The 22865-nt window shown below is 30.4% G+C and overlaps 1 protein-coding gene, 1 non-coding gene and 1 pseudogene across 7 annotated transcripts in view; 2 read left to right on the top strand and 1 right to left on the bottom strand.

Moving 5' to 3' along the window:
* Nucleotides 1-1690: 1690 nt before the first annotated feature.
* LOC107444332 (synaptobrevin homolog YKT6 pseudogene) lies at nt 1691-2290 on the top strand (annotated as a pseudogene).
* Nucleotides 2291-6045: 3755 nt separating this feature from the next.
* The window catches only part of LOC107444606 (rifampicin phosphotransferase), a gene marked incomplete at its 5' end in the record, with an annotated part of 54559 nt that continues 37739 nt past the window's right edge, over nt 6046-22865 (bottom strand). For 3 of the 6 annotated variants that reach the window (XM_071181320.1, XM_071181322.1, XM_071181321.1), the window contains 5 exon segments: nt 6167-6381; nt 9150-9224; nt 10987-11089; nt 20502-20578; nt 22724-22778. In XM_071181320.1, coding sequence (XP_071037421.1) covers nt 6302-6381; nt 9150-9224; nt 10987-11089; nt 20502-20578; nt 22724-22778 — 390 coding nt within the window. 6 annotated transcript variants of the gene reach the window in all.
* TRNAK-CUU (transfer RNA lysine (anticodon CUU)) lies at nt 9901-9973 on the top strand. Its single transcript has one exon. It is a non-coding gene; the product is annotated as a tRNA-Lys (tRNA).

Below are 22865 nucleotides of genomic sequence, written 5' to 3'. Positions count from 1 at the left end.
AGGATGTCGTGTTTTAACGAACGCAAATGTGCATTTTGTTAAGTAAGTTACGTTCATTTTAATTTCTAATTATTTTTCCTGTTCTTATATTTATTTTTATGTTAATGAAATCCATATCTATGTGAGCATAATTAATCTTTTTAACTAATAGGAGAATAAATACAGAAAAGTGTCAGGAATGAAGAAGTTTTCTTTTCTCTATTTAGAGTAGAATTTATCATATTACAGAATCAGGGGAGTACCTAGAATGTTAGCGGCCCTGGGCGAAGCATTCAGATTTTTTTTCAGGGTTAATAAAAAGACATTTAAACATGTCATGGCTTTTAAGGCATTTTAAAATGTTTGTTTAATAAAGTATTTATCAAACATTGGATTTTTTTTCAATTCAATCAGATTTTTAAAATTTTTTTTTTCGCGTTTGACGATCACTCTGACAAAATGTATAAATAGTATTTAGTATTATTTAACAATAATATAGCAAATTCTAAATATCACTAATAATAAAAAAGGCTAATATTTGTATTTAATTATTGCAAACTAGTTAAAGGAAAGAAGTTAGTTCTAATATAGTTAGTTCTTATAGAAGTTAGTTCTTTTTTTATCAAACTAAAACCATTAATGAATTGCAAATACAAAAAAACTACTTATCTATGGAAAAAATATTAATTTAAATCGGAAAACATTTTCAAAATAAATTGCTCGCGGTAGAAGTCTTTATTCCTTAGTTACGAATAGATATTTAATAAGTTTTAAAATTACACGTATTGAAGTAAATGTGTATAAGATTAAATGGGAATAATTGAAATTTATTTAATGATAATATAACAGCAAATTATTTTACATACTAAAATGAGCTCATTAAACACATTAAAATATGAGCTCCTAAAAAATATAAGATTTGTTTCTTAATTTATTCTTTTATTCTATGAATAAAACTTTGTTATCAATGAGATTTAATATCAAAGGCTTATTATCACAGCCCTAAGTATAATATATAAGTTAATTGAGCATTGTATATGCATCAATCTCTGTAAGCATAGCATTAAGCAATTTGATCATTGTTTTTTCTCAGAATTGATTTGTTACAACCAATCTGATTGAAGCAGTATCCCACAAACTAGAGATGACTTATAGAACTAAGAAATATCATCAGAGTTCAAATTAACAATTTTGTTTTCTAGTCTCGGAAGCTCCCTTTTGTTTTAGAAAAAATATTTTTAAAGTGGTTGTTTTCTTTTGTTAATTATGCATGCAAATTCTATACATTAATAAGAAAAATCTGTTGAAAATTATTGCTGCAAACAGTTCATAATCTAAAAAGNAAAATGCTGTTTACTAGTTAAATTTAGTAGGAATAACACGATCTGTGACGTAGGCTATAGTATACCCAATTAAATATTTTTAAATCACGCCTACTCTGCTTCTTATTTGTCATATCACTGTAATTTTTATATTTGTCTTAAAGAAATTTATATATCCAGGAAAAAAGTGTAAATAAAATGGTAGGCATTAGTAGGTGAAATTAAAATTAGAAATTAAAACTTCCAATGAATAAACAAATGTTTTTAAAAGTTTATAAAATTAATAATTATAGCTGAATAGAATTTACGAAGATGTTCAGTAGGAAGTTTTTTTACCAGTTAAATTTGTAAAATTTTATCATAATTTTTTGGATTTATTTGAAATAAATATGGTTGCGATTTACTTTTTGGCAGTTCTGCGAAAGAATTCTGCCAAATCTGTCATCTTGAGCAGTGTAAGCGACCTATCCGAATTTGGCTTTTTCCAAAAAAGAAGCGTCAAGGAATTTATGCATTTTAGTAGCGTGATCTTAGTCGAAAGAACAGAGCCAGATGTTAAAGTCAGTGTACAGCAACAGGGTTATATGTGCAATGCGTTTGTAAGGCCTGATAACCTCGCTGCCGTAGTTGTCACGGATGATGAGTACCCAACAACAAAAGCCCACACATGCTTAACTCATTTACTAAATGCATTCTCCTCATCCATTAAACCTGAAATTTGGGCACTGTCTGATGCTGACTTAGAATTCCCAGAAATTAAGACAATATTTAAAATGTTTTCAAATCCAGTAAAAGAGCCAGTAAGTGCTGCTGGATTAGAGGAAGAGTTAGATGAAACTAAAATAATATTGCATAAGACTGTAGTTGGCATTCTTCGAAGAGGTGAAAATTTAGATGATCTCATCAGAACTGCTGATGATATAAGTGAGCAGTCAAAAGCTTTTTACAAAAGCGCTCGAAAATCAAACTCCTGTTGTACTGCCTTGTAGTTATAAATTGAGTCCTCAATCGAAAACTGTTTTTAAAACAGCTCACATGTTTTTTGTTACAATGCTTTACATGCATGAATGATACAAAAGCAAATCTTGGCGTAGTGTGATTTCTTTCAAATTTTGTAAACATTAAATTTCAACTTATGTTTTGTTTTTAGTAAAAGTAGTAGCATTTTATGCTTGGATTTATTAATTTGACTTAAAATTTTGGTTCTATACTCCGTTTCAAGGAGCCAAACGGCAAACTATTGTTGATACTTGATAATTTTTGGTAATAGGTATCTAATATATTAGGAGCTGTAATAACAGGTTTTTGCGCTCTTTCCCCTAAGCGTAATAGTAAATATAATTCCTTCGTTCTGTTACAAAATTAAAGCAATTTTATAAAGATGATATTCAAAATTCTTAATATTTGCAAAAACGAAAATAGATTTATTATAGTGAATGGTTTGTTGCACGAAACAATATTTATTTTTTTATTGTCACGCATACAAATGAAAGTATGCGCGCTAATTACAATGTATGACTTATAAGTCCTTGTGAAGTCAAAAACTGTTGAGCACGAGTTCGAGAACTTAAATAATTACGAGAAACGAGATAGAGCAGTACACATGACAAATGGTCTCTTAAATTCAAGCTACTTAATTTTTTACTTCTCTTGAAAAATTACTTCATTTTTAACTGGTAGGAGACGATAGGGAATGCATGCTTGCCATTTACCCTAGAGAGATAAGGCCGATAGAATTAATTTGTTGATTTTAGAATTAGGAAATCGGAGGGGAAAAAACATTTTCTTTCCCAATAACAAAATGCATGCAAAAACATTTGGTCACGTCAAGTTTGCAATTTTTTTTCTTCTTCAGATTAAGCTACGAATTCCACACTTTGAAAAGATTAGAAAAACTGTTAGAGGTGGGTATACCAGGAAGGTTCTTAGTCTCAAAAAACATCCGTTTATAGAATACAGGTCAAGTGTATACGGGTCATTGAGCCATTGTCCAGAATGATATTGGGCTTGGTTATCACATGAGCAGATGCGGCACTTTATCTAGGGCATCTAAACTTCAGGGGCTTCTAAATTATAACATTTAAAAGATTTCAATTGAAGGCTTAAATGATATTTGATTTTACTTATAACTCAAGATTCTACCCAGCTGATTCACTGAATTATTAAAAATTGTCTAATTTATGTTATGTGCAAAATTTTTTTTACAATGTTTGTTTATTTAATGAAAAATTTAAGGCTTTTTTCACACCGATGTGAAAATGGCGGTTCGTACTATTCGCATTATGCTAGGAATAATGCACAAGATTCTTAATCATTTGGGAGCATTAGAGAAATTTAGAGTTAGATTGGTGCAACAACGAGACACATGAGTATGATGTAAAACCTTACTGTACGCATTGGTTGATGTAAACTTGTAACATTTTTATTCAAGTAAAGGTTATACAAATTGTATAGTTTGAACAAATGTTGAGGCTCAATTAATCATAATTCTGCGCCCAAGTCTTCAACTCTTCTCTATTGAACCTTGTTTAGAGATTCCAACTTGCTTCGTTTGTAAGAGATTTATTTCTAGTGGTAGACAAAATTAGTACTTATATATTAGATTTTGCTTTATTAAATTCAAAGAAAGCTGATTTTCGCCTATGAAGCTGCATGTGAAATGTTACTCAATTCGTAGCCAGGCATTCAAAGAGTGTTCAAAATGGCACAAAGAGATTAGAAAAACACATTAAACACTTACTAATGAAATTACAATATTTACATAAATTTGACAACTCTGCATTATGTTCACTGACATTTTTCCAAGTTTGTTCTAAATGTAAAAATTTTATCCACCTTTAGGGAAAAGAAAAAAAAATCTTATCGTAACAATTTTAAAATTATTTCCGAATGATTTTAACAATTCACGACCAACAAAATAGTTTGACGTTATCGTTAGATCTCTTGAATATTTTATGTTGAACATTAATTCCTAAGAGCTTAAGTTTTCTCACATAAGTTCCTAAAGAGAAATTTTTTGCACTGATAGGCATAGTTAAGGATTTATAATAGTGGATAAGTTTATCTTATATGTGATACACTGTAATCAAAAACAAAATAATTGATGGTTTTATTGTAAAGCAATAAAATGGCTACAAAAAGAAGAATAGAAATGTGTGTCAAAAGTAAGAATTAGATGTGGGATTCTCAAATTGTGGGGCTTGAGCTTTAACGGCACTTACATGTTCCAAATAAACTACCAAAATATTCAAATCTTTTTAAAAAGCAATAACAAGCATCTATTCCAATGTTCTACAATCATTGAAAAAATTAATGGGTGAGAAACTTTTTTCACATTTACAGAATTTTTGAGAGAGTTAGAGAAAACGAAAAAGTTTGTTTTTATGAAAAATAATAACGCAGACGAAATTAATTGAATAAGTAATTTATATATAGATAAGTAAATTTCTCGAAATAATTTTGCGAAACTGAAGTTAAAACTAACAATGTTAAATGCGCAGAAAAAAAACCTTTTATACATATTTAATAATTTTTGTTTTAATTATCAGATTTTCACGTAATAGGACTCAAACTTAATGGTACGAGAGCTTAACCTTAAGTATGCTAATTTATTGGTGCAGGCAATGTTTTAAGTTACAAAATCATCTTTTTAAACTTTTATTTTTCAAGAAACGATTTCTTTCCGTTCCTTTTGCATAAATTAAATTTCAGATTTTTTCTGTCATTAGCAAATAATAATTAGTTATCAATCATATTAGGACTGAGATAGCCTGGTTGGCAGGGCGCTGGACTCGTGTTCGAATCTAGCCTGCCGAAGACTCCCCGTGTGGTAATTGCTGCAAGTTAAATCTGTCGGGTCACAAAACCCTCCATGCTCCCATTACAAATTATATCTCGGGAGGGGGGAGTACAGAATTGAAGATTGATTGTTCTCTGGTGCAGCTCAAAATTACGATCTGTGGATGAATGGGATGAATGAATGCATGTATGAATAGGTTCGCTTTATAAACAGGTGTGACGTATGGGTGTGGTAGATGTCGAATTTTTGGTCATAGATGGCGCCACCGGAAAACAAGAACAATTGCATCCCTTGCCTTAAGGGCCTACGACAACATCAAACATATTTTTTTGCTCGGGATTACCTTTGAAAAATTAAAATTTATAATTGCGGAAAAAACTTTTCTGATTTGCTTCATTATTTCTGCAGGTATGGTGAAATATGTAAAAAGTGCAATTAAATATTTAGGAGTCCAGATTTTTGATCGTTCCCCTGCCTAAACTATTAGGACCATACCTTCCAGATTGTTTCAAAGTTTCATGCTGCCCAACATGTAATTCGTGGTTGCCAAAGATTTTGAAAAATGATCCTATAAATCAAAAGTGGGAGTTAAATCTAAAAAAAAGATCAGTAGACTTGAAAGCAAGTCATAATATTTTTAATTTCTCTAAAGCAGTCTCGTTAATTCAGTACATTTAGAGTGTAATCGATGCAGGAATTACACCTGATCCAATTGAAAGGTTAATTCGATTTAATTTCCCAGAAATATTAATTTTCAAAGAACCTTGCATAGAATCAGAATAAAAATTCATGAATTTTTATAGTATTCGAACAAATTGTTACTCACATTATTTTAACTAAAAGTATCAACGTGCGCGATATTTAAGAAATTAATGACCTTATAAAATATACTCTTTCGAAAATAAGCGGAGAAATGATAATTTCAAGAAGAGAACAACACAGTCATTTAATAGAAAAATATTTATTTCACATTAAGATAAAAGACAGTTGATAAGTAAATAAAATAATTTTTTAGCTTTATGTATTCTCCCTAATTAAAACTTAGAATATATCATTTTAATACGCAAAACATGTGCACAAAAAATAGTGTAAAGGAGTATTAAATATAAAAAATTATAGGCATAAAAATACTGATTTAGAAAGACAGGATTCATTTTTTTCTTTGTTTATAAATATTGGAAGCGTAATCAAAAATTAAATTTTAAGTAGAATCTTCCAGCTTTTCTGGTCTTGGTAGTCTTTGTAAAATACCTCTGTTTCCGTCCAATAAAACATAATCACCTAAAATCATAAGAATAAGAATAATAGAACACAATTCAAGACTTCGATGGCAAAGTTAAAATATCTTTTTATTTTATTGTTACATAGAGATTTTTAGGTTTATCTTAGTCTAGAAGGAAGTGGAATGTTGAATATTATAAAGGGTGAAACGCACAGCAACTGCAAACTTAGAGCGAGCGAGAATAGGGGTTGTCATAAAGATAGGGAATTGCATAGCAGCCCAGGGTCGGAAATGTCATCATACACCGCTTATTATCAACTGACCATTCGTGGAATTTAAACTAGCATTTTTATTCATCTTAATTTTATGTTTCCTAATAATTGTTGTTGAAAATTGCACTCAAGCCCAAATTTAGCTTTATTTCATTTTACTTTATTAACACGTTGAATGCCATGCTAATTTCCCATGACCAAAGTGATTTTTTCAGTGTGCGTTGTATTAATTTCTTCAAACCATTTTAGTAACGATAATAATATTAAAAAAAACTAAAAGCATTAAAAATTTACTCGAATTATGTGTTTCGAAAAATCTTGGCTTCACCGGTCACCGGTGACCCCCGTGCCGCTATGAACAAACTCAGTGCCGGTCACCAGTGACCCCCAAGGCATTCAACGTGTTAATCTGAAAATTACTTTATTAATTTGGGAACTAACTTGCAGAGCTCCCAAATGAGTAAACTATGTCATAACAGCTATTTCTGTTCCTATTCGAATACAATTTTCGACAATGCAATTATAATAGAATAATTCAGGAGACATAAAATTTAGAAAATTTCAAGAAATAATAGAGCTGAATCAAATCGGAAGGAATAATCAGTTTATAATGGGGTAGCGCACCCTAGAAGAGTACAATGGCATTTCTGGCCATGGGTTAACCAATTCTCGATATTTATAACTTATGATGCGTATTAAAGGTTTGTAACCGTTGTACTGAATCACACTGTTTAGGGGTCCTCTTTAGACAAAATAGTGATTTCACTTCCTGTATGTAAACATGAGGCCAAATTCCTTTTTTATAAAGTAACTAATTAATTTTTAGAATATCTTTTGTTTTGCTTTATTTACCTAAATGTGTTTACTCAGCCTGGATAAGAAACTGGCAATTTTGTTACTAGGTTCAATTGATATTTTAATGAATATTACGAAACAACGAAAGATGCTTGAAAATACTAATGGGTTAAAAAATACGGTAGAACTCACATCATTCTTCCTAGGTTAATACAGAGAAAGAATTTCTCTCCTGTCTATGTTAAGATATTTTTGCTACTATGGCGATAGTATGATATTGTTTTGCTTTTCGTATTGAATGCTTTTGCTTTGCTTTTGGTATCGAATGCCTTTGTATGCTTTTTTTTTGATGCGTATGCGTTTTTTTTGTTTGTGTAGATCGTGTGTCTTTTATACGAGATCAATTTTTACATTAACTATTTTTAATTATATGAAAGCTTAAGTAGAAACTAGAAAAAACTTCAGCAATATCTTACTACAGTCAAACCCCGCTATAGTGAACATGGTTTATATTGAACTTCCAGATATGCTGAAAGAAATGTTCATCCCCGTGCCATGCTATACACATATATTATTTTGTGTGGATATAGTGAACCAAAAAAGTGAGGAAATTGGATATTATGAACTTTTTTCTGTCTTCGATTGATTTTATTTCTTTATTTTTTGGTAAGTTTGAAACTTTTCTACATAAGCCGATTTTTAAAACCATATATTAAGTGGAATGTAGCCATAAGCATTTTTTCTTGTTTACTTCCTCGACCTCAGTTTATCATCCCTGAATAAGGGTCATCCCTAAATTTTTCACACCCAAGACAAGGAGTAATAAAAAATAAAAAGCCGTTTTTATTTTACGTTTATTTCCGCACATTTTCCGTTACTACGTACTGTTTTTTAATCAATTCTGTATTTATTTTTATGGGTCATTTATTCAAATACTGTGTAATTAAACGTAGCAGCTCGGAAAATTAGTTAGAAATGCTTGCAGTACGGATATAGAGAACACCCTGTTATAGTGAACCAAAATTTTGGTCCCTTGATGGTTCACTATAGCGGGGTTTGACTGTATAATGTATTAAGATAAATCACACTTTTTTATGCCTCTCAAAATAACAAGTACTGCAGCAATAGTCTGAACGCGTTTGTTTGTAAACCCAATAGAAAACAATAATTTTTAGAAAAAAGGCAACAAGATTTTATTAATAAGAATTTAAATTTTAACTGAATTCATTAAAATTTTTAAGATGAAACAATGGGAATTGAGAACCACAGATCTATGACCTAAAAAATAGTTCATCATTTCTTAGGAGTAGCTATGAGAGTTGAGAACCATCGACCTAGCACTTGAAAAATAGTTCACTATTTTTTATAAATAGCAATAGGGATTGAGAACCATTGAGAAATAGTTCATTATTTCATAGGAGTAGCAATAGGAATTTAGAGGAGGAATGAGATGACCGAAAACTATGCACCGTTACTATTTGCTCAGAAGAAAGCAATTTTTACCCCCAAAAGCTACATTGGGAGAAACAAAACTAAGGTTTAATTATTTTTTAAATTTATTTTATTATAAACTTGTATATTAATTTTCTTGTTATTTTTGAGGGATTTTTAATTTTCTCTCTTTAAAGTGAGATATAGTGACGAGTTATGAACTTATCGGAATAAATTTTTATGACGATTTTCATTTTAACGTTGATTTAACAAAAATATATAATATATCATTTGTTAATGCTATAAGTTGGTGACGGAACTGTTAATACCTGTTTTAAATTGTCTTGTAGCTCCACGGAGACCAGCTATACAAGGCAATCCATATTCTCTGCTCACCACTGCACCTGAAAATATTTGTAAGTGTTCATTAAATTCTAAATTGCTGTTTTCAGATTTTAATTGCTTTAAAAATTCAAATTTTGAACTTCACAAAAATACGTTTGAACCATCAACTCATAATATGAGTTTGCCAATAGACGTTAGTAAACATTGTAAAATCGTATTTTTTTATAGCAGATTTTTAAATCTAATGAAATCAATAACTCCTGTTTTTTTAATAAAACAATGACGTGAAAAATTTTTTTATGAAAAAATTATAATATGATTGAGGCTCTCAAAATAAAAAAGGCGGATATCAACCTACATAGATATCACATTTTACTCCTGCTATCTATATTTAATATGCTCAAAAATCAAACAAATTGAGCTATGTCAAGAACTTTATATTTTTTTTCTCATTTGTCAAGAGTGAAAACAAACATATTTTTTGCCTTCTTTCGTAGAAAGAATAGGATTTCAAAACACAAGATAGGTGGGGGATCTGCCGTTTTTATTATCTGAGATTCATTTAAATTTAAATTGGGTGATTTTTGTCTTCCATAAGCTAACAACTAAATTTTAAATAATAACAATGGGAAGATTTAAGATCAATACATACATTTTAATATTTTTACTATGCAATCATGGAAAATGTGAAGTCATGAAATTTGCTATTGTAACCATTTTCCAAGTAATAAAAATGCCCGACTAGCTCAATCGGTAGAGCACGAGACTCTTAATCTCGGGGTTGTGGGTTCGAGCCCCACATTGGGCGGCAAAATTTGTAACCATTTTCCAAGTAATAAAAACACCGGGCTAGCTCTGAAACTATTTATTTATAGATACACAAGTGGGCGACCTTTGTGCTAAAATACAGGGGGTTAGGGCCGTTGATCTAACCCCCCTTGTGACGTCACCTTTCTCTATATTTACCATGTTTTCTCTCATTTCTTTCTGTTGCACTGATGAAGGTTGCTCTTTGAGCATTCGAAACAGCTGTCTGCATTAAATATTTTTTTTTGTGCTCCTTAACGTTGTTTACCTTAGTTTGTGTTTATTTATATTCAATGGCAGAGCACAGAAACAGTTTTGCAAATTAACAAACACAAATTAACGACGAAACTCACAAAACACTAAAACGGATATATTATTTAGGAGATGTTCTCCCTTCGGTTGCTGTAGTTCAACTCATTCTTTACTGTTCTCGCCACGAGATGGCGTGGTGGCAATTCTAAAGTAGTTCTATAGTTGCACTATTACTTTAAATCGTAGAAAAATTTCCAGCTAAAAGCAGAAGTTAGAAGGTCTATTATAGGCTTTAAAATTTTTTATGCTGATGAAGAAGCTTTAAATATTAGGCAAGCATCGAAGGGCTGCATGTTATCTTTGCGATTTTATTATTTTTGTCACGAAAATTGGGTATGAACAATACTATTTTAAAAATTAAATTCCATTTGATGAATAATTGCAAAAATAAATAAATAAATCAAATTGGAAGAAATGGTTGAACAAAAGGTTGGATACGCTTGGATTATTTTGCTAATGAAAGAAAAAATAATGTTAGTAAAAAATTTACCCTTTCTTTCCCCACTCCTTCAATTCTCACACAATTTCAAATACTTTTATTTTTAATTGGACTATGCGGCTTCTGGATAAAATAACGTAATTGGATAAAATTTTCTAATGAAAAAATTTTTTTTAATATCTTTTTGAATTTATATCTTTTTAAATTTATATATTTCAAAGATAAAAATAAAAGACTCGAAGGCAATAATCAAAAAGAACAACCATGAGATATAAGTCCACCGATTTCGGTAACAACCCCAGCAAGAATGGGAAAATACGGCGACCATCCTATATCTGTGCTGTAAGTCACCAGAATTTCGCCTGCCTGCAAAGAAAAAACTTCTTATAAAAAAGTAACCCGAATTTCCCCAAAAGATCTTAAAATACAAAAATAGGTGAAAATAAGTTTAAAATAAACCAAAATGTCACTGTTTAAACATAAGTTAAAAATACAAAAATAAACAATAAAATAAAAACGTGATACATAAACATAATTAAATTGATTATAGTTCTTGGTATGGTAAATATTTTTGATCTTTTTCAAGCTGACACTTATTACAAAATCAATGTGTTAATTTCATGGGCTTATATAAAAATATAAACTGAAAGATACGATTCGCTTATGTATTATTTCCACTTTTTACTTATTTTTTCAAAAATTCCCTTTTCATTATCTCCTATAATGTCTTAGAGCCTCATGTTAAAAATGTTTCAATAGAGGCATTATAAAGGTTACTGATATTACGCGTGACATATATTTAAAATTTTTTACTTATAAGCATTTATTTATTTTAGATATAATTATTGACAGTGCGTATTTTAGAGTGTATCAGGTATTTTAAAGTGAATCAGGTATTTATAGTGTATCAGATATACACAACTCTAATGCACATGGGCATCATGGCACCTCCAATCATGTGACAAGTGCACACAGTGCAATAACGATAAAAAATAATTTGCTTTCCAATTAAAATTTATTGAATACTATAAGATATTTTAACTCTAATTATTAATTTACCCTGTAAGAATATGTGCACTACATCTTAACTATACAGCTTAAAGATTTGGGTTTTTATATCGCTGAAACAATTTTCGAATCAGATTCAATTGGATAACTGCAAGCGACGTCATGCTAAAGAGTTGAGCCTGATTGGCTGAACAGAGCGAGACGTCGTTTGCAAGTATCCAATTATCATAGTAATCACAAAAAATTATGACTACTGTTTTTTTTTCACTTCAAGTTTTGTAACTTACGTTATTTAAGAGTTCCTTAATTGAATTTATTTTTTAATTTGTAGGATTTTTGAAATAAGGTAATAAGTTTTTGCTCTGAATTTTTCCTTAAAATACTATATTGGTGGTGAAGCATTTTTATTGGATATTTAAAAAGGGTTTGAACTTATTTGGATAGAATAAAACTATTAAAAGATCTCTGCATATTTAATTTTAAATATGTAAAATATTTTGAGTCAATATTTTTTGCCATAATATCGATTTATTTTATTCAATTTCTTGATTATGATTATAATACAAATTAAGGCTTGAAAATGTATTTTTAAGTAATAGTGATATATTGTTTTGTAAATATCACTGTTATTGAATGCAAAGTTACATGATAAATATTCTTAAAAATCCTTTCACAGTTATTAAACAACCAAATATATGATAAATAAAAACTTAAAATGCAATAGCTTTTTCAACAAGTGAAAAAAAATGATCAGCACTTATTTTAAACCTTTTCTTCTCTCTCTCTTTCCTTCTTTTTCTGTTATTGTTGTTGTTTCTAATGCTACTTGCCACACGGGCAAGCCTGCTTGGTGAAACCGAGCAAATTTTAAGCAGGGTGTGCGTTTCTTGTTTTTCAGTGGAGCCATCTATGGCCAAGAATTCGACTTCTGTCACACAATACGTCGCACTCGTTTATAGGGCGGACCCATTCACCCACAGATCGTAATTTTGACCTGAATTAGAGAACGATTGATCTTCAATCCAGAACCCCCAGAGGTATTGATTTGTTATGGGAACATGGAGGACTTTGCGACTCGACAGAATTTTTACGTGTATCAGTCACTTTACTACACGGATAAAGCCAGCGGGGTTCGAACCCACGAACTCTCGGATATGGGCCCAGCGTCCTATCGACCAGGCTATCCCGGCCTCCTTCTTTTTCTTAACAAAGATGACAAATTTTCAATAGTTTCATAAAAAATATTCAAAAATTAAATGTAGTAAATTTTTCTTAAGCATATTTCGTCAATATATTAATAGCATTAGTCACATTAATTATTTTTATCACTATATTCGCATTCGTCCTAATCAAACAATTTTACATTATAGAGAATATATTTTTTAATGCCCACCCTTTTGACACTCGTCATTCAGATACCAGTAGGGCAGATTTGTTGGCCACTCTTTCAAGGGCACCATGTTAGGAGGACCAACGTTGCTCCCACAGTAAGAGCAGAGAGTACATAAAAAGAAATGAAATCCGTGCCTTGTCCAGGATTCGAACCCAGAACCTTTCTGATGTTACCACTACACAGTCCGGTCGGCATACAAAGACAACTTAAAAATCAAATTTAAATTAAGTATACTTTTTCTTAGCTGTTATTATTGAGAATAAATTTTTTGAAAGTTTAAAAAGTTGAATTTTAAAATTTAAAAATTGTTTTATCAAAATATTAACTTTAAAATAAGTTAAAAGCCATAAAAATTGGAAAACAAAACGAAATCTGCTAAAATATGCACCGTTGTAAGTGTAACAAGACAGTTTATGAAACTAAAATGTAGTATTTTCTGTGAAACGCTGCACCAAAGTTAAACATCTGTATAAGAGATAGTGTAAAACATTCAATTTCAATTAAACCCTGAACAAGGGAAAATGCGATATTAAAGATAAAAATTAAGTAGTTTTAAATAAAGCTGTACAAAAATAAATTTATAAATTATTTCACATTGCGGATGGATGTTTTTTTCCAACCGCAATACAAACCTTCAAGAGTTCAGCTTCTTCCAATGTCAGTGCTACTCTAGCAAATGCTTTTGCTACTCCCGGACTTACTGGATTACCTTAAATCAAAATAAGTATTTATTAACGAGGTAGTAAGTGTAACAAATTAAAGAGTTTTGGCATGTTCATTGACACACGTGTGCTCTGAGAAAGCGCATACTAAGGAATCTGGGATGCAGACGTGCGCAGTTAGGAAGATACGTACTTGAACGTGCTAAAACTTTGTATTAAAAGAAATACGAAATAAAATACCACTAATTAAAAAAAAATTATTTTATTAAATAGACTAAAAGGAAAATCATTTTATTTTTATCAGTCGTTCAAAGAAAATGTATTTTCGAAGATACGGGGGCGAATAATCGGTAGTGATAGAAGTTTATACCAAAGAGCTCTACCCTGTTTACTTACCGAGCTAGGTCAAATAAAAATAGCAATATTTTCTCCCTTTTAGTATATTTAAAAATAGGTAGTTTTTAACTTTTTTTTCTTGTTTTGTTATTTTTTGCTGGTTCGTTTTCTGTTAGTTTGAGTGTAAAGATATTGATTGGCAATAAAATGATAATAAACTTAGCTTGTGTCTGTTACGAAACAATCATATATCAATTAAGATACAATTGGCATCATGCAGAGAGTTCAAATTTACGTGTAGCTCTCGAACTTGTCAGAATTTGGTTGAAAATGTGATTGATGATAAATTATATTTGGCGATATAAAGGTGATATTAGTTCTGGTTGTGTTCGTTTGGAAACACGGAAACGTTCATAGTCTTCAAGTACAGAGTTTCTAGCTTTAAATATTATAACTGAACGAAAAGTAGTGGAAGTTTGGATTGGCAAAACATTTTCTTTGTTTATAATATAACGCTTAATTTTGCTAGTAGTGGTCGGGAAACATTGCTATCAGGTACGAAGCTCTTGTAGAAATTTGAATGCTCTGGCTATCTGAACAGTGATAAAAATTTTGACTGTAAGATTCCAGAGGCACAGAACACGGTAGCGAGTTAGCGAAAATGTAATACAGGGTAGGGTTAATCTAATCTTTTACCGATTCATCCATTTTCAAAGGACTGTTCGTTTACAAGTATATGGCGTACAAAGATGAGTTACACATGGAACGATACATATAGTCTGTCTATGTAAATCTAATTATTCAGGAGCAGTGCTGGTGTTTATGGTTATGAGGTTTAACTATACTGAAGAGCCAAAAAAAAAAAAAAAACTGATANTAGAGATTTTTAGGTTTATCTTAGTCTAGAAGGAAGTGGAATGTTGAATATTATAAAGGGTGAAACGCACAGCAACTGCAAACTTAGAGCGAGCGAGAATAGGGGTTGTCATAAAGATAGAGAATTGCATAGCAGCCCAGGGTCGGAAATGTCATCATACACCGCTAGAGGTGTTATCTTATTATCAACTGACCATTCTTGGAATTTAAACTAGCATTTTTATTCATCTTAATTTTATGTTTCCTAATAATCGTTGTTGAAAATTGCACTCAAGCCCAAATTTAGCTTTATTTTATTTTACTTTATTAGCACGTTGAATACCACGCTAATTTTACATGGCTTGCCCGTCTGGCCAAAATGATTTTCTCAGTGTGCGTTGTATTAATTTCTTCAAACCATTTTAGTAACGATAATAATATAAAAAAATTTAAAAGCATTAAAAATTTACTCGAATTATGTGTTTCGAATAATTTTGGCTTCACCGGTCACCGGTGAGCCCAGTGCCGCTATGAACAAACTCAGTGCCGGTCACCGGTGACCCCCATGGCATTCAACGTGTTAATCTGAAAATTACTTTATTAATGTGGGGACTAACTTTCAGAGCTCCCAAATGAGTAAACTATGTCATAACAGCTGTGTCTGTTCCTGTTTGAATACAATTTTTGACAATGCAAATATAATAGAATAATTCAGGAAACATAAAATTTAGAAAATTTAAATAAATAATAGAGCTGAATCAAATAGAAAAGAACAGCCAGTTTATAATGGGGTAGCGTATCCTAGAAGAGTACGATGACATTTCTGGCCATGGGTTAACTAATTCTCGATATTTATAACTTATGATGTGTCTTAAAGGTTTCTAACCATTGTACTGACTCACCCTGTTGAAGGGTCCTCTTTAGACAAAGTAGTGATTTCACTTCCTGTATGTAAACATGAATCAAAATTCCTTATTTATAAAGTAACTAATTAATTTTTAGAATATCTTTTATTTTGTTTTATGTGTTTTATTCAGCCTGGATAAAAAACTGGTAATTTTGCTACTAGGTTCAATTGACATTTTAATGAATAATATGAAGCACTAGAAGATACTTGAAAACACTAATTTGCTAAAAAATACGGTAAAACTCACATCATTCTCCATAGGGTAATACAGAGAAAGAATTTCTCTCCTGTCTATGTTAAGTTATTTTTGTTACTATGGAGATAGTATGATTTTGTTTTGTGCTTCGTATTGAATGCTTTTGCTTTGCTTTTCGTATCGACTGCCTTTGTATGCTTTTTTTTGATGCGTATGCGTTTTTGTTTTTGTTTGTATAGATCGTGTGTCTTTTATACGAGATCAATTTTTTACATTAACTATTTTTAATTATATGAAAGCTTAAGTAGAAACTAGAAAAAACTTCAATAATATCTTACTATGTTGTATTAAGATAAATCACACTTTTTTATGCCTCTCAAAATAACAAGAACTGCAGCAATAGTTTAAACGCGTTTACTTGCAAACCCAATAGAAAACAATAATTTTTAGAAAAAAGCAACAAGATTTTATGAATAAGAATTTAAATTTCAAATGAATTCATTACAACTTTTAAGGCGCAACAATGGGAATTGAGAACCACAGATCTATGACCTAAAAAATAGTTCATCATTTCTTAGGAGTAGCAATGAGAGTTGAGAGCCATCGACCTAGCACTTGAAAAATAGTTTAATATCTCTTCGAGGTAGCAATTGGGATTGAGAATCATTGAGTTAGAGCTTGAAAAATAGTTCACTATTTTTTATAAATAGCAATAGGGATTGAGAGCCATGGACCTGTTACTTGAAAATGGTTCATTATTTCTTAGGAGTAGCAATAGGAATTTAGAGGAAGAATGAGATGATCGAAAACCATGCACCGTTAATTTTGCTCAGAAAAAAGCAATTTTTACCCCCAAAAACTACATTGGGTGGAATTAAGAATTAAATTAGGTTTAATTATTTTTCAAATTTATTCTTATTATGAACTTGTATATTAATTTTCTTGTTATTTTTGAAGGATCTTTAATTTTCTCTCTGGTAAGCGAGATATAGTGACGAATTAAGAACTTATCAAAATAAATTTCGATAGTGATTACCATTTTAACTTCTCTTAAACAAAAATATGTAATATATCATTTGTTAATGCTATTTTATTGGTGACAGAACTGTTAATACCTGTTTTAAATTGTCTTGTAGCTCCCCGGAGACCAGCTATACAAGGCAATCCATATTCTCTGCTTACCACGGCACCTGAAAATATTTGAAAGTGTTCATTAAATTCTAAATTGCTGTTTTCAGATTTCAATTGCTTTAAAAATTTAAATTTTGAACTTCGCAAAAATACGTTTGAACCAAGAACTCATATTATGACAAAAGTTTGCCAATAGACCTTAGTAAACATAAATGTTGAATTGCAAAATCGTATTTTCTAATAACAGATTTTTAAATCCAATGAAATCAATAACTCCTGCTTTCCTTAATAAAACAAAGGCGTGAAAAATTTCTTTACGAAAAAATAATAATTGAGGCTCTCAAAATAAAAAAGGCCGATATCAACCTACCTAGATATCACATTTTACTCCGGCATTTTACACACATGCTCAAAAATCAAACAAATTGGTCAAGAACCATTTCTCTCATTTGTCCGGAGTGAAAACAAACATATTTTTTCGTAAAAATAATAAGATTTCAAAGCACGAGACCGGTTCTGACGTTTTTATTATCAGAGCTTCATTTAAATTTAAATTAGGTGATTTTTTTCTTTCCTAAGCTAACAATTAAATTTTAAATAATAACAATTGGATGATAAAAGATCAATACATACATTTTAATATTTTTATTATGCAGTCATGAAAAATGAAAAGTTATGAAATTTGCTATTATAACCATTTTCCAAGTAATGAGAACGCCCGGCTAGCTCCGTCGGTAGAGCACGAGACTCTTAATGTCTGAGTCTTGGGTTCGAACCCCACGTTGGGCTCCAAAGTTTGTAACCATTTTTAAGTAATAAAAACACCGGTCTAGCTTTGAAATTATTTAAATAGCAGAGCACAGAAGCAGTTGCAAATTAACAAACACAAATTAACGACGAAACTCACAAAACACTAAAATGGAGATATTATTCAGATGTTCTTCCTGCGGTTGCTGTCATTCAACTCATTCTTTACTGTTCTCGCCACAAAATGGCGTGGTGTAAAGTAGTTCTGTGTCACTATTACTTTAAATCGTAGAAAACTTTCCAGCTAAATGCAGAAGTTAGAAGGTCTATTATAGGCTTTAAAATATTTTATACTGATTTAGAAGCTGGATTATTTATGGAATGTTTAAATTGTTTTACAACATAATGGCTGCATAACATTAATTGTCTTATTAAAGAGACTATTTGTTGGTACAGCGATTCTTTCAGTGTTTCAAAACAAGGCCTCACTTATCTCCTTTATAATAGGTCGAATCTTCATTTTCAATATACATGTATTAAATGCACTTTTCTTCTAAAACAATTTACCTTTTATTTCCCCACTCCTTCAATTCTCACACAATTTCAATTATTTTTATTTTTAATTGGACGTTGCGGCTTCTGGATAAAATAACGTAATTGGATAAAATTTTCTAATGAAAACATAACTTTTTTTATATCTTTTTGAATTTATATCTTTATATATTTCAAAGATAAAAATCAAAGACTTGAAAGTGAAAATCTAAAAGAACAACCATGAGATATAAGTCCACCGATTTCGGTTACAACCCCGGCAAGAATGGGAAAATACGGTGACCATCCTATATCTGTGCTGTAAGTCACAAGAATTTCGCCAGCCTGCAAAGAAAAAAACTTCTTATAGAAAAATAATCCAAATTCCCCCAAAAGATCTTAAAATACAAAAATTAGGGAAAATAAGTTTAAAATAAACCAAAATGTCGCTGTTTTAAACATTAGTTTAAAATACAAAAATAAACAATCAAATAAAAACGTAATACATAAACATCATTAAAATGATTTCAGTATTAAATTGATTATAGTTCTAGGTATGGTAAATATTTTTGATCTTTTTCAAGCTGACACTTATTACAAAATTAATATGTCAATTTTATGGGCTTGTATAAAAATATTAACTGAAAGATACGATTCGTTTATGTATAATTTCTACTTTTTACTCATTTTTTTAAAATTCCCTTTTCATTATCTCCTATAATGTCTTAGAGCCTCATGTTAAAAATGTTTCAAAAGAGGCATTATAAAGATTACTGATATTACGCATGACATATATTTGTCATTTTTTACTTATAAGCATTTATTTATTTTAGATATAATTAATGACAGTGCGTACTTTAAGTGTTCTGTTTATAGTGTATCAGGTATACACAACTCTATGCACATGAGCATCATGGCACCCCCAATCATCTGATAAGTGTATACACTGCAAAATGGATAAAAATTCTTGCTTTCCAATTAAAATTTATTGAATGCTATAAAATATTTTAACTCTAACTATTAATTTACCCTGTAAAAATATATGCACTACATCGTAACTATACAGCTTAAAGATTTGGGTTTTCATATCGCTGAAACAATTTTCGAATCAGATTTAATTGGATACCTGCAAGCGACGTCATGCGTGCGTGTCGAGCCTGATTGGCTGAACAGAGCGATACGTCATTTGCAAGTATCCAATTATCATAGTAAACACAAAAAAATTATGACTACTGTTTTTTTTTTCACTTCAAGTTTTGTAACTTACGTTATTTAAAAGTTCCTTAAGTGAATTTAATTTTTAATTTGTAGGATTTTTGAAATAAGGTAATACGTTTTTGCTCTGAATTTTTCCTTAAAACACTATATTGGAGGTGAAGCATTTTTTATTGGATATTTAAAAAGAGACTATTCTATCCAAAACTTATTTGGATAGAATAAAACTATTAAAAAATCTCTGCATATTTAATTTTAAATATGTAAAATATTTTGAGCCAATACTTTTTGTGATAATATCAATTTATTTTATTCAGTTTTTTTGATTTTGATTATAATTCAAAATAAAGGCTTGGAAATGTATTAAGTAATTGTTTTGTAAATATCACTGTTATAAAATGTAATGTTTTATGATAAATATTCTTAAAAATACTTTTACAATTATTAAACAGCCAAATATATGATAAATAAAAACTTAAAATGCAATAACTTTTTCAACAAGTGAAAAAAAATGATTAGCACTTGTTTTGAAACTTTTCTTCTCTTCTCTCTCTTTCTTTTTCTTAACAAAGAAGGCAAATTTTTATGAAAATAAAATTTAGTATTTTCTGTGAAAAGCTACACCTAAGTTAAGCATCTGTATAAGAGATAATGTAAAACATTAAATTAAACTCTGAACAAGAGAAAATGTGAAATTAAAGATAAAAATTAAGTAATTTTAAATAAAGTTGTACAAAAATAAGTTTATAAATTATTTCACATAAAGTAAGATGTTTCTTTCCATCCGCAATACTAACCTTCAAGAGTTCAGCTTCTTCCAATGTCAGTGCTACTCTAACAAACGCTTTTGCTACTCCCGGACTTACTGGATTACCTTAAATCAAAATAAGTATTTATTAACGAGGTAGTAAGTGTAACAAATTAATGAGTTTTGGCATGTTCATTGACGTACGTATGCTCTGAGAAAGCGCATACTAAGGAATCTGGGGAGCAAGCATGCGCAGTTAGGAAGATACGAACTTTAACGTGCAAAAACTTGGTATTAAAAAAGAAATACGAAAATAAAATACCACTAATTAAATAAAATTTTTAAAGATTATTTTATTAAATAGACTAAAAGGAAAATCATTTTATTTTTATCAGGCATTCAAAGAGAAATAGAGTCCTTTATTTTCGAAGATACGAGGGCAAATAATCGGTAGTGATAGAAGTTTATGTAAAAGAGATGTACCCTGTTTGCTTACTGAGCTAGGTCAAATTAAAAAAGCAATATTTTCTCCCTTTTAGTCTATTCAAAAATAGGTAGTTTTTAACCTTTTCTTTTGTTTTGTTATTTCTTCCTAGTTGGTTTCGCGTCTGTTAGTTTGCGTGTGAATATATTGATTGGCAATAAAATGATAATAAACTTAGCTTGTGTCTGTTAGGAAACAAACATATATCAATTAAGAAACAATTGGCAGCATGCAGAGAGTTCAAGCTTGCGTGAAAAACTCGAACTTATCAGAATTTGGTTGAAAATGTGATTGGTGATAAATTCTGTTTAGCGATATAAAGGGGATATTAGTTCTGATTGTGTTCTTTTGGAAACCCGAAACGTACACAGTCTTCAAGTACAGAGTTTCTAGTCTTAATATTATAACTGAACGAAAAGTAGTGGAAATTTGGATAGGCAAAAAATTTCCTTTGCTTATAATATAACGCTTAATTTTGCAAGTAGTGGTAGCGAAGCACTACCATCAGGCACAAAGCTCTTGTAGAAATTTATCTGCTCTGGCTATCTGAACAGCGGTCAAAAGTTTGACCGCAAGATTCCAGCCGCACAGAACACGGTAGCGAGCTAACGAAAACGTAATACAGGGTTAATCTAATCTTCCACCAATTCATCTATTTTCAACGAACTATTTATTTACAAGTATATGAGGTACAAAGATGGGTTGCACATAGAAAGATACATATCTATGTAAATCTAATTACTCTGGAGCAGTGTTGGTGACTATGGTTATGAGGCTTAACCATTTCAAATAGGGGTGTTAGGTCAATATTTAAGGCACGTTTTGTCTCGGGTTTGCAGAAGAAAGGGAATAAGGATAGAGAGAAGCTCTTTGAAATGCGCTATTTCTTGTTTTAATAGCAGCAGTCGGTCTTAGACTTCGTGACGAGGAGAGTTATTTCTGTAGACAAACCATACACTCACCATGTTTCTGGTTAATGCTACAAATGTTTAATGTGTGGACCTTTGATCACATGGTATGCATTAAAATGATTAACCGGTTCCGTTTATATGCTTAATAGCATGTTTCTATCAACGACTGTTAGTGCTTTTGGTATTGGGATACATGAACTTATTAAGGACAAAGAATAAGTATCTTCAAAAACCAACTTAAGGTGGACAAAACTTGATCTCCAATTCCAACAACACTGCAGGAACTGTTCACAGTGTTGAATTTACAAACATTGATAGAAACATGTTATGAATCATCTGGGATAGATCTGTAGTACTAATAGTTTTTTTTATTATTTTGAAATGCTTCTGAGGTTTAATATGATAAACTAACAAAATGATGGAAACATGCAACAGTCAAGCTATTTACGTTTTGTGGTTAAATGATTATATGGATAGATCAAGAATTTTTTAAATATTAGATTTTTTTAATGCAAATTGTCAGTTTTTGAGAATGGCATCCGATTGAAAAGTAACGTATCATTTATACTTATAAAAATAAGTTTAAATAATTATAACTTAATTTTAAACACAAGCCCTATAAGTAATTGCTAGAGATTTTTAATATAAGTTTATATAAAAATTTGCAAAGAACATACTTTCTTTTGTCCTCTCGTTCTCTAGATTGACGAATGGACTATGTTCGCCGAAAACTATTGATCTGTTTGCAATTTTTGCCTATTTTAACTAGACTGCACTTAATTAAATTTATGTGTCGGAAAGTAAACTTCTATTTTGCACTCTAATCAATGAAATATTTTTTTAAAAAAAACCATACCCACATAAATTAAAAATTACCTTTCATGCTGAAGTTTTCATCGTTTGAATAATCTTCATTACTTTTCAAATCTATCTATAAAAGAAACGTGTAACTACTATTCACTTACACATTTATACATACATATACTAAGTACTAAACAGTTTCATCAAAAATAGTTTA

Source organism: Parasteatoda tepidariorum, chromosome 5 (genome assembly GCF_043381705.1).
Source record: "Parasteatoda tepidariorum isolate YZ-2023 chromosome 5, CAS_Ptep_4.0, whole genome shotgun sequence".
NCBI classification, from domain to species: Eukaryota; Metazoa; Arthropoda; class Arachnida; order Araneae; family Theridiidae; genus Parasteatoda; species Parasteatoda tepidariorum.
This window is presented reverse-complemented; position numbering and strand designations above follow the sequence as displayed.